General features: G+C 35.3%; 1 protein-coding gene across 1 annotated transcript in view; it reads right to left on the bottom strand.

The window, feature by feature from the left end:
- LOC148939786 (frizzled-4-like) overlaps nt 1-12,324 on the bottom strand; it is a 61,007-nt gene that overhangs the window by 11,524 nt on the left and 37,159 nt on the right. Inside the window, exon 3 of the mRNA XM_089106361.1 lies at nt 3,628-3,806. Coding sequence (XP_088962487.1) covers nt 3,628-3,806 — 179 coding nt within the window. The remainder of the gene's footprint in view (nt 1-3,627; nt 3,807-12,324) is intronic.

Genomic DNA, 12,324 nt, shown 5'->3' with positions numbered 1-12,324 from the left:
TTCATGGAACATTTCTTTTGAAATAAATGTCAAAATATCTGCCAAACCGGATAGTTGAGTAATAAAATTATATTAAAGCCCAATGTCATACGAGAAACGTCTCTCAGAAATATTTAATGTTTCTATCAAGGGGTCAGATACTTTATAACCAAGGGTGATGTACGCATCGTAACAAGTACTTCCCATTTGTGATTAAATATTAACAGGGGCGTCGTTTCAGGGAGGGGCAGTTGCCCCTCCCCCAATAATTTGGAGAAAGGTATTACAAAGCCCATGCCCTTTGACCATCCGGTTATGTCCCCTCTTGCCCCCCCCCATAAAAATTCTGGAGCTACGCCCCTGAGCATTAACTATCAAGTACTTCCATAATATTTAATTAAGCAGTAAGTACCGCCTATATGAACAAACATGTACTTAAGTAGCACTTGAAATTTTAGTAACACAAAAAACTATTCAAGTGATTTGATTGGAAACTACTGATTCTTCTTCCTAATTCAGTATAGGGGATTCAGTTCAACATTGCTAAGTACTCACATCGAAGATCTAACAAATTTCTCCGCAGAGAAAGAATAGAACCTCCTGTAGAGAAAAGCCTTCGACAGTGGCTGTAAAGGACAAAACACGACTTTACTTTTTGAAAACTTGCCTGACGTGAGGGTCAGGCACGTACGCAGAAATTTGTTTCGGGGGGCGGGGGCAAATCCTTTAAATCCCTTATTCTGTGAGAAGTATCAGAAAATTATAGGAAAAATAAAAAAAACTGTGAGATTTCAGGAGGGGGCCGGGTCCGGAGCCCCTCCCCCCGGCGTACGTGCCAGGTGAGGGTAATCTTTAAGAGCACCGACTTCCACCGTTCGTCATTCAAGAACTGCTATCTTAACTCTGTTTCTTCTGGAGATCGACAAATCACTTATCCTCCCAGAACTGATACAACCCGTCACCTGACGAGAAATTGAACTTTTCGTCGTCAGAATCGCTGATACTCAGCCTTTTGGTCTAAACCCTGTTCTTGGACATTAGGTATGCTGCATGCTGAGACTAATCTTGTCAGATTTGAATGGAAAGCGAAAATTCTTCCAAAAAGCTAAATCATGTTTTCTTCCAGTAATTCTTACTGTTTCTTCCCATTATTTATTTTCGAAATCCTTAATTGACAAATCTCAAAAAGAGCACCACCATTTTCAAGGCCGTACCCAGGATTTTTTCGGGGGAGGGGGGTTAGACAAAAAATCTCAAAAAACGCATAAAAAATTTGGTTATATCCATTTTTGTTACGTTTTACGAGTCAGATAAACATTTCGGGGGGAGGGGGTTCAAACCCCCCTAACCCCCCTTGGTACGGCCTTGCCTATTTTGAACAACTTTAGCCAGAGTGTTTTCTACTTGTGTTATGAAGACAAGGAAGAATATGAATATGTTAGATAGATGTTTTTATAGATGCTTGATACACTGGTTTGATAGATGCTTTTTACACTTTGATCTGGCAAGCTCAGAACATTTTTGAAGAACTTTATATCAGTTTGAGACTAACAAGGAACACATCCCTGAAATTGTGTTTGGATGCTTGTTTTTACATTACTCTCTTATAGCCTAGTTACAAGGCCGTGTCCAGAGGGGGAGGGGTAGGGGGGTTGCCCCCCCCCCTAAATGTTTATCTGACTCGTAAAAACGTAACAAAAATGGACATAAACAAATTTTGTAAGCGTTTTTTGAGTTTTTTTGTGTAAAACCCCTCCAAAAAATTTCAGTAAAACCCCCTCCGAAAAAGATCCTGGGCATGGCCTTGCCTAGTTAACCTAACCTAATCCTCATAAACAAACCATCAAGAGCAACAGAGAAATGCAAACTTTGAATTACTACCATAAAAGCAATTACCAAGTATATCTATAAAAACTGCACTTGTAAACTAATTCCAAAATAGGCTATGGTAGTTTAGCATAACTAGTACCCACACTTAGATTATTTTGAACATCGTCTCCTGCATCTACATGACCCCTTTATCAAGGGCGAATCTCCAGCATTTTATTTGGGGGGGGGGGCCCCCAAGATAGTTCAATATCTGGATACTCAAAGGGCATGGGATATATAATATTTTTTTCTCTACATTATTGGGGGCAGGGGGGGGGGCTACTGCCACCCCTTGCCACCCCCAAACGACGCCCCTGCCCTTTATGACTTTGTTCAGGCGGTTTTCTCATGTAGCCTTTAGGAATCCATTGGATCTTGGTCCCTAGATTGTGGTAAAACATTCCCTGCATAGCTTATCAGACGCCATCGTTCTTTCAGATTCAAATTTCCCGCCTGTTATGGAGCTACTGTTGCTATTCTATTTCCAGCTTTCATGTTTGGAAATATTTTTTACGTTTGAGACATAGTGTGACGCATAACAGAATGCACTTGGGGATTTTGAAGTACTTCCTGATATTTGGGGCCTTCAAGTAGGCTACCTAATTATTTTACTTAAGTGTTAAGTACTACTCTAAATAAAAAAATCTCAAATTCAAGTCAGGTGGAACCGAGCTTCATGGCTTGAATTGCCTACTTTCCAACCAACCAACCTAGCTTGAACTGGAGAAAATGTAGGAACGCAAGGGGGGGGGTCTGGACCAGTATCCAGAACCCCAATCTTTATTACATATTTTATTACGAATTACATTTAATTCGCCTAGTTTTATCAGTCTCTTAAAATCATACTGCCCCCCCAGAGCTCAGCGAAGTGTTCGTACGCACCACATATCTTATGACGCACCGTGTCTACAAAGTATAGAAAAGTGCACTTACGGCAGAATCTCCAAAAAGGTATTACATGGCTGTGTGCCTTTGATCTAGGCTTTTCTTTACTCCTGAACATATTTTTGGTTCGTTGGGTTGGTTATATTGGTTGGTTTTGTATTTTTGGCTCTTTGCCTGCAGTCTCGTCAACGTGTAATTTGGTGTACATACAACAACCTAATCAGCAACCCCTCCTCTTCCATATCTATTTAGGATTTTATGGAGTTTCGTTGAGTCATAAAATGTCAATATTTTTTTTTCATATTTGTTTTTAAGACAAAGGTTTTCACAATTTGAAAAAAATATCTCTCCATAAAACGCAACTACTTGAAAAGATTAATCATTCATGGCGAGAGTATGTTCTACCTTACACTCGAATTTCAAACTCAAAATTTTATGATAATTTATTAATCTTATGACAAAACATTTTAATACAATACACACATTTTAACAATTTAATAATAGAATATATTTTAATAATGTAATACATTTACTAACATTTTTAATAATATAATACATTTTAATATAATAATTTTAATTGTATGACAATACAATATAATAATACCTATATAACCATACAATACCATACCTATAATAACCAGATAAAAAACATAAAAAGAACATTCTCCCTCCCTTCAAAAAGATAACATACGTATGCTAACATTTAAGGATAGAAGTTAGATCTTTCTTTTTTTAGTTCAGATATATTGTTTCACCTAACTATTGCTAAGTCAGGGAAAGTTTTTGAACATATCTTCCCTTTATCCCAAAACAAAAGGGGATAAGAGCTATCCACTGCTGGGGAAATAAAAGCCTTCTTGAGTAGCATCTTGGACAGAAAAACTGACAACATACCTGTAAGCTCGTCTGCATCAACGACCATCATTACGAGCAAGGTGATAGTCTGGGCAGCTGGAATACCCCATGCAACCAGATGAAGTCCAGAAGAGTATCTTTGAATGACATTATGTGTGTAAGTCTTTTGACCAGGCTTCCTTTCTACAAGATGCCAAATAAAATTCATCACCAGCCACCTGAAACCCATAATCACATAAATTGCCTTGTGCAATACCACAACAGTTACGTAGGAATTATTTTTTTTGGGAGGATGAGCATAATTTAGAAACAATACGAACCTTAAAAATCTTGAAACCTAGGACAAGGCGAGGAGCACAGCGATAGCATCTTTAGGTTAACACTTGAGAAGTTTTATATATATATATATATATATATATATATATATATATATATATATATATATATATATATATATATATATATATATATATATATATATATATATATATATATATATATATATATATTCTTTTTTGGGGGGAGGGGGAGGGAGGGAACGAAAGTTGTAAAAAACGAAACAAGTGAATCATATGGAAAATAAAAGAAAATCGTTAACGTATCAAAATTTTTGGGAGGGAACAGAATCGTAAGTATGTGACGATATAGCGCGGTCAAAATCTTTTTTTTAGTTGCGGGTCATGATGAGCAAAAATATGAATAACGAAACAAGTGAATTATTAAAAAAAAAACAGTAAAAAAACGTAAAACGTAAAAACGAACATACGTAAAAAAACGAAACAAGTGAATTATATGGAAAATAAAAGAAAATCGTTAACGTATAATTTTTTTTTTTTGGGGGGGGGGGCAGAACCGTAAGTATGTAACGATATAGCGCGGTCAAAATCTTTTTTAGTTGCGGGTCATGATGAGCGAAAATATGAATAACGAAACAAGTGAGTTATAAAAAAACGAAAAAAAACGTAAAACGTAAAACGTAAAAACGAAAATACGTAAAAAAACGAAACAAGTGAATTATATTTTAAATAAAAGAATATCGTTAACGCATCAAAATTTTTGGGAGGGAACAGAATCGTAAGTATGTGACGATATAGCGCGGTCAAAATCTATTTTGGCTGCGGGTCATGATGAGCCAAAATATGAATATTTATGCATTTTTTTTAAGAAAAATAAACATAAGCGCAATTTAAAAAACTACAAACATGAAATTCGAATTTGTAATCCTAATTATTGCAGAACAAACATAATTAAATGAATTTTATAATATCAATGTAGCCTAGCTTATAGATAACATGTTTTTGACATGTTATTGCAGTTTCTTGAAAATATCTATCAATAACGCTGAACTTCTAAAATTCCCCCAAAATTATAATTTTTAGATATTGAAAATCCTGGAGGCATATAAGATACACCTGAGAAAAATAAGAGTCAAATTTAGGTTCAAAATACAACCTGATATAGGCTACCTACAGAAAATAATACCCAGTGTTTTGTTCTGATGCACTGACTGAGTTCAAGGGCGAAATTTTAGTACGTGGGGGGGGGGGGAGAACCCTGTGACAATGTCATTCCATTTACAATTGCCATTCTATTTACAATAAAATACCGCTCTCTAGGGCTATAATGAAAGAAAGGTAGAGATGGTTAGGGTACGTTGTGCGGATGAAGGATGATAGATTGCCGAAGAGTGTTCTTTTCGGCCAACCGTATAGGGCTAAACGGAAAGCAGGTCGTCCCCGTCTGGGGTGGGAGAACGTCATAAAGAAAGATTTAAAGGAAACAGGAACTTCGTGGGCGGGTGTAAAAAAGGAGGCTTTGAAACGATTGGGGTGTAGGAGGAGCGTGCGTAGCTGTGTTGGCCTCAGGCGGCTTGGTGCTGCGATGAGTTGTTAGTAGTAGTAGTTACAATAAAATGAAATGAAAATAGAGAAAAACAGGTATAATTTTTCGATAAGACAATGGATAAAGAAAACAAAAAAAAAATCACACATGATAATATTTTTTTTAATAGAATAATAAATAAAATATTTTAATATATTAATATAATATGACAATACAATCTAAAATAATAAAACGGGAGCCAGAGCGAAATGAAAAATGCACTATTGGAATCAGCATGGTTGGAAACCTAAAATTGGGGGATTACAGTTCCCCACCTTGAACAACAAGGAAAATTACTTTTTTGCATGGATAGCACTGATGTATCTCCTTTTTCTCTACCAGGGCTAACGGGTTACCGGACATCGCAGAGAGATGTCTAATGGCTCACTTAAAAAGCTATTGTTCATATTTACGCATTTTTTATAAATTAAGTTTAAAAAAACGAGTTTTTTTTAACTGAAAGTAAGGAGCAACATTAAAACTTAAAACGAACAGAAATTATTCCGTATATGAAAGGGGCTGTCCCCTCCTCAATGCCTTGCTCTTTACGCTGAAGTTTGAATCTTTTTTACAACTCTGTTTTATAAAACAATAAAAGACTTTAGCGTAAAGAGCGGGGCATTGAGAAGGGGACAGCCCCTTTCATATACGGAATAATTTCTGTTCGTTTTAAGTTTTAACGTCGTTCCTTACTTTCAGTTAAAAAAACTTGTTTTTTTATTTAATTTTTGAACGTTTTTGAATTAATGCGGTTTTGATTTTGGCTCACCGTACATGAATAATTAAAACAAAATTTGCATATTAATTTTACTTTTATTTCGTTAAATGGCTTTCTCGAAAGTTGTTTAATTTTATTTACGAACGTTTTTATTAATAAATATACGTAACTTACGAATTAACTTACGCAACGAACTTCTATATCCATACATTTTTAATACGTATATTAGGGGGTTCGCCCCCTAGTCAATACCTCGCTTTTTACGCTAAAGTTCGAATTTTGTTCCAATTCTTTAAAAATGACCCCTTAATTACAAAGGCCGTTAATTAGAATAAATAGCTCTTATGAAAGTACTAAAAAATCTTTGGCTTAAAGAGAGAGGTATTGACTAGAGGGCGAACCCAATCATATACTTAAATAAAGAATGCTGGGAAATCCGGCGCCCCCTTCATAGCAATGTCCCTTCCCCCATGGAAATTTCTTCTCATATACCAACCAACCCCCCCACTACCAGAAAAAATCCCCCCTGAACACGTCTCCTCAATAGCCAATACCATGTGTAAACATTGGGCAAAGTTTCCAATCTTCACCCCTCCGCCCGGGAACATTGGAGAATTAGGGCATCCTGAGAGACATATTTATTATACTTTCGACAATGCTGAACAAAATGGCTATCTCAAAATTTTAATCGGGTGACTTTGGGAAAAAAATGAGCGTGGGAGGGGGCATAATTGCCCTCCATATTTTTTGGTCACCTAAGAAGGACACCAGAACTTTTAATTTTCGTTCGAATGAGCCCTCCCACAATATTCTGGGACCACTGAGTTGATACGATCACCCCTGGGAAAAAAAAAAACAAACAAAAAAACAAGTAAACACGCAACCGTGATCTTTCTTCTGGCAAAAAAAAATCCATATTTTTGCAGATAGGAGCTTAAAACCTCTACAGTAGGGTTGTCTGATACGCTGAATCTGATGGTGTGGTTTTCATAAGGTTCTATGACTGTTAGGGGGCGTTTCCCCCTTTTTTCGAAAATCAGGCAAATTCTCTCAGGCGCGTAACTTTTGATGGGTAAGACTAAACTTGATAAAACTTATGTCTTTGAAATCAACATTAAAATCTGATTCTTTTGATGTATCTATTGGTATGAAAATGTCGTTTTTTAGAGTTTCAGTTACTATTGAGCCGGGTCACTCCTTACTTACAGTTCGTTACCACGAACTGTTTGATTCCGCCATCTGCAAGTGCCATATGCACTGAAAAAGGCACTTTTGGTCCCATGTTTCAATTGGAAAAGCTGGGGCTATCGGGTTACAAGAACATCGCAGAGAGATGTCTAATGGTTAATTGAAAACGCTATTGTTCATATTTACGCGCTTTTTATAAATTCCACCGTCTGCAAGTGCCATATGCAAGGACGGATCCAGGATTTTTTTTCGGGGGGGGGGGGTTACTAATTTTTGACTCAGTTTTCGACTAATTTTACTTATTTTTACCTAGGTTTTACTAATTTTCGACTTATTTTTGACTCGGTCAAAAATGTCGGGGGGGGGGGGGTTCAAACCGGGTAACCCCCCCCCCGGGCTACGGCCTTGGCCATATGGCACAAAAATGACGCTTTTGCGGCCATTTTTCAATTGGTGGGGCTAGCGGGCTACTAAAACATCGTAGAGATGAACTTGAAAATGAGGGGTCTAATTCCAATTTAATTCTAAGTGGGTGGAAATACGAGCCAAGGTGACATCACTTCAAATATAATTTTCATTTATAATCTTGTTCTTTTATAAACAAGCGGTAGTGATTATTATATTTGCAAAGAGTACTGAATGAGGAATTGCATTGCATTTCGTTTTTGCACTTCATTGCAGTTCAAATTAAATTTTAAAAGCGTAATTTTTTCAGCCGAAAATTCAATGGCTCTTGTGTTTGAACAGCATTTCTTAAAGAATTATGTGACAAAAATTCAAATTTTAGCATAAAGAGAAGGGGCAGGCCCTCAGCCGACGAAGGGGCAGCCCCTCTCTCCCACGTATATGGATAAATGTCTGTTAGTTTTAAGTTTTATTGCCGTTCCATGCTTTCAGTAAAAAAGAAATTGTTTTTAAGTGTTTGTTTCGTTTAAGTTTTTGTTGATGATGGCTGATGCAGGTTCATTATATTTGTTCTTTTTATGATGATCGCCGAAGTAAATGTATTATATTTGTGCTCTTTTTGTGTTCATGGCCGTATTTTTAGCTTTAATACACTTATCTATCTATCTATTATCAAGATGGCTTCACTCTGGACTCGTCTACAAACCAATCATGGAATGTCCTTTTCAGAGCCAGAACGAGATTCAATCATTGGACTGAGCTCATTGTGCAGAGGTGATACCAAATTACACGAAAAAACTAAATAATAAAATAAAGCAACAATCCTAAAATGCTCTGTTTAATTTTCAAAAAGTGTCGTTAAACGGTTTGCTTCTTCTTTACCAAAATTCCTAGATTGCTTTGTGTGTGTTTTTTTTAAATTGTTTTGTGTATTTTTAGCTTTAATACACTTATCTATCCATCTATAAAAGTTATTGCTCATATCTACGTGCCTTGTACAAGTTCAACCAACTGTAAGTGCCATCTGCACTGAAAACGACACTTTTGATGCCATGTCTCAACTGGAAAAGCTGGGGTTAGTGGGCTACCAGAACTTCGTAGAGAGATATTTAAATGCAGAGAGATGGTCAGTCGAGTAGCGGCTTTTGTTCAGAATACTTAATTGCAATATTCTTATACTCGCCATTGAATGTATGTCGGTTTTGTTTAATCCTTTCAATTATGTATGTTGTTTAAAATCGTTTAAGTGTTTTTTATATTTTCGGGTTTGTTATTGATTAAATAAACTGTTTTCAGGAATAGAACATCACCGGTAGTGAGTTAACGGACAGTGAGTAAAAAAAAGTAGAGGTAGTTTTCTTTCACAGAAGTTTCAAAAAATTGAAAAAATCACCCCCCCTAGATTCTGAAAAATACATTTCTCTCCCCCTCTGCATAATGAACTGGTGCCACTCCTCGAAATCATACTCGCACTGCGGCATATTGGAGAAGTACCCGTCAAACGATTCTGATAAAGACCTGTCAGACATTTAAACATGAATTGGCTATAATCAATGAATAGCCCACACCTTAAGTGGAATAACTAATGTTTGTTGCTTGCTGACTCAGTTGGTAACTGTATTTCAAATGTATCCTTTATTCATATTCAAACTTTTTTATATTCCATTCAGGTCCCTTGTGTGCATCTTCCATGCTGTGCTTTGCCACATCAATCTGTCTGCTGATCAAAATCAGCATTTTACGGGCATTCAGTTTTCTTTTGGGTCTCCTTCAAATCAAGATTGGAACATTTGTATAAATATTTATATCTACTGAGGCAAGCAATTTATTTTAATAGAAATTAGAACGTAAAAAATAATAATTCAGTAACCATAAGCTAAAACGATAAGATCACACAAATATTTTGGCAAAGGTGATGCTACACTAAACTGTCTAAGTTGTTGGTCGAAAAGAGCACAACATACCTATACAAGATCACAACATACCTATAAGATAAGACAAGTTTTATATTTCATTAGATACACATACAATATTACATGTTATTATTCCCCCAAAGGCTCATTGGCCTGTACAAAGGGGGAAGACATATGAATTGCATACTCAGAGATGAAAAACAAAAGAAAATTTAAAATGATCACTTACTCACATACGAAGGAGAAGAAAAGAAAATATAAATAAAATGAAAACTATAGAAAAAATAGAATAATTAATCTAAATTAACTAATTAGATTAAATAGACTCAAAAATCATAAAATATAACAATAAAAAAATAAAATAAAAACATAAATAAAAATAACTTCTACGAAGCCAAATGCCATTAGAGGATTAAAATCTGACCTTATGCAAGGAGTAAGATAAGATAAGATTTATTCTTCATTAAATACACATACAATATTACATTTTATTAATCCCTCAAAGGCTCATTGGCCTGTACAAAGAGGGAAGACATATGAATTACATACTCAGAGATAAAAAACAAAAGAAAATTTAAAATGATCACCTACTCACATATGAAGGAGAAGAAAAGAAAATCTAGATAAAATGGAAACTATAGAAAAAATTAGAATAAATAAACTAAATTAGTTAATTATATTAAATAAAAAAAAAGACTCAAAAAAAATATATATAATTATTACTATAAGCGAATTCCTATCGTCGAAACAGAATTATGTGTATTGTCAGGTAGAACCAACATCATAATAGTAAACGGAACTTGAACTAAAATTCGGTCCTTTTGGTAGGATTCAAGTATTTGTAAGCTGGATCTAGATTCTAAACTAAATATCAGAAAAATTCCAATTTAAGTAAGTTTAGCTTAGACAAAATTTGATTCCCTTCACCCTTAGCTTTTAAGGACCAAGTTCCACTAAAAAAAGACATCGGTTAACATGACCTCGAGTTTCGATCTTTATTTTAATTATAATTATTCTTTATTTTATTTATATTATTTTATTTTAATTATTTAATTATTATTCGTCAATTCTTGAAAAAAAAATCGAGTTAAATTGAAGTATTGTCAAGTTTTTACGAAAGAAAAAAAGCGTCACAAGAAATCTTGGCTTGAAATTTGCGACGGTTTATAGCACTGTACATAAATTATATACAGTATAATCACGACTCAGTAATATTTAGCTACTACAGTTTTGGCGCGCATAAAAGCTCCGCCCATATACTCGTTCGTCAACAATTCAGTGTGTAGTTCACTGGAACACGTATTTTGGCAGAAACTTTCTCAAAATGCCTTTGAAACCAACTCGAGACTTCGAAACCTACTCGTAATTAAAAACATCTAATAATAATATTATACTACTAATTACCGATTCTTGCATATGTATTTAAGCAAATTCATTTAAGATTAGATTCTTCAAAATTAAGTGTTACAACGGTGAAGCCAATTTCCGCGTACAAGAGAAATTCGACTAGTCAACCCATGAAAAAATCTAATGCCGCTTAGGCTTATACTTGTTTAACTGTTCTCCGGACTCCGGATCACTTGCAGCTTGGCCCGGCTTTGTATAATGGTTAAGATAGGGAACGATAGTACTGTCTAAATGTATATACAGTGGTTTATAGTTTCTATTTGGTTCAAAGAAAACCGAAATTCCCATTGAAATTAAAAAAAAAATATATTTTCGAAATTGTATCACATAGGCTCCAGCTTCTCGCGCATGATCAAGCTTAAAGTTTCGGGTGTTTTCCCATTTCAAGAACTCTTGTTTTAAAGGTATTTAAAATCGAACACGAGAAATACAATTTTAATTCACTGACAATTTAAACACGAATTTCTGTCAAGTCCAATGAGAATTAAGGGTACTGTTCTATTATCTGTAACACAAGCGCGAAGTTACCGGGTACTTATACGAGACGCTGTATAAAGATAGGCATTACAAATGGTTTCTCACTCCGGGAACTATATTTAAACTTTAGTTTTTTGGGGTTTAGGGGGACTAAAAGCTACCTAGGTAAGGTTAAATTAGGTTACGTATTAAATATATGCTTTGCTTTACCCCCCCCCCCCCAATGAGCAAATATATAGCCCAAATTTGTTTCTGAACTATTATATTTTCATCCTATTATGTTTTATTTCATTAGCGTTAACCAAACTTCACTTCGCGCGTGTGTTAAAGATAATAGAACAGCACCGAATTAAGTATTATATCTGATTTATATCTTAACCATTAGCAGTCTAATTTTGGAAGCCAATTTACCGGGTATGAAATACCAGTTTCATAATTTCAGCGATACTTGTTCAGCAATACTGTCATTCAGCCATACTATTTATTTTAAGCACTGTACAATTGCACACTGTACACTGTGCAATTCCACACGAGTGTGAGTAACAGTAATACATAACATGATCGTACCGATTATTTATCAGGCAAATCTCACCATGGTTCGATTACGTTAGTGGCTGGTTTGTGACATTTTCGTATATCCTATCCCTTCAATATTTTCCCCTCTAAAGCTATAGCCATAGATAGGCACCTACGCCACAGGAGCCTTTGGAAAGTGCCCCCCCCCCCAATTCTAAATTTTTGTACAAT

The sequence above is a fragment of the Artemia sp. Qi Xiang Cuo genome, chromosome 20, assembly GCF_049724085.1.
Source record: "Artemia sp. Qi Xiang Cuo chromosome 20, ASM4972408v1, whole genome shotgun sequence".
Lineage (NCBI taxonomy): Eukaryota > Metazoa > Arthropoda > Branchiopoda > Anostraca > Artemiidae > Artemia > Artemia sp. Qi Xiang Cuo.
Note: the sequence above shows the minus strand (reverse complement) of the source record. Positions and strands in the feature narration are given on the sequence as shown.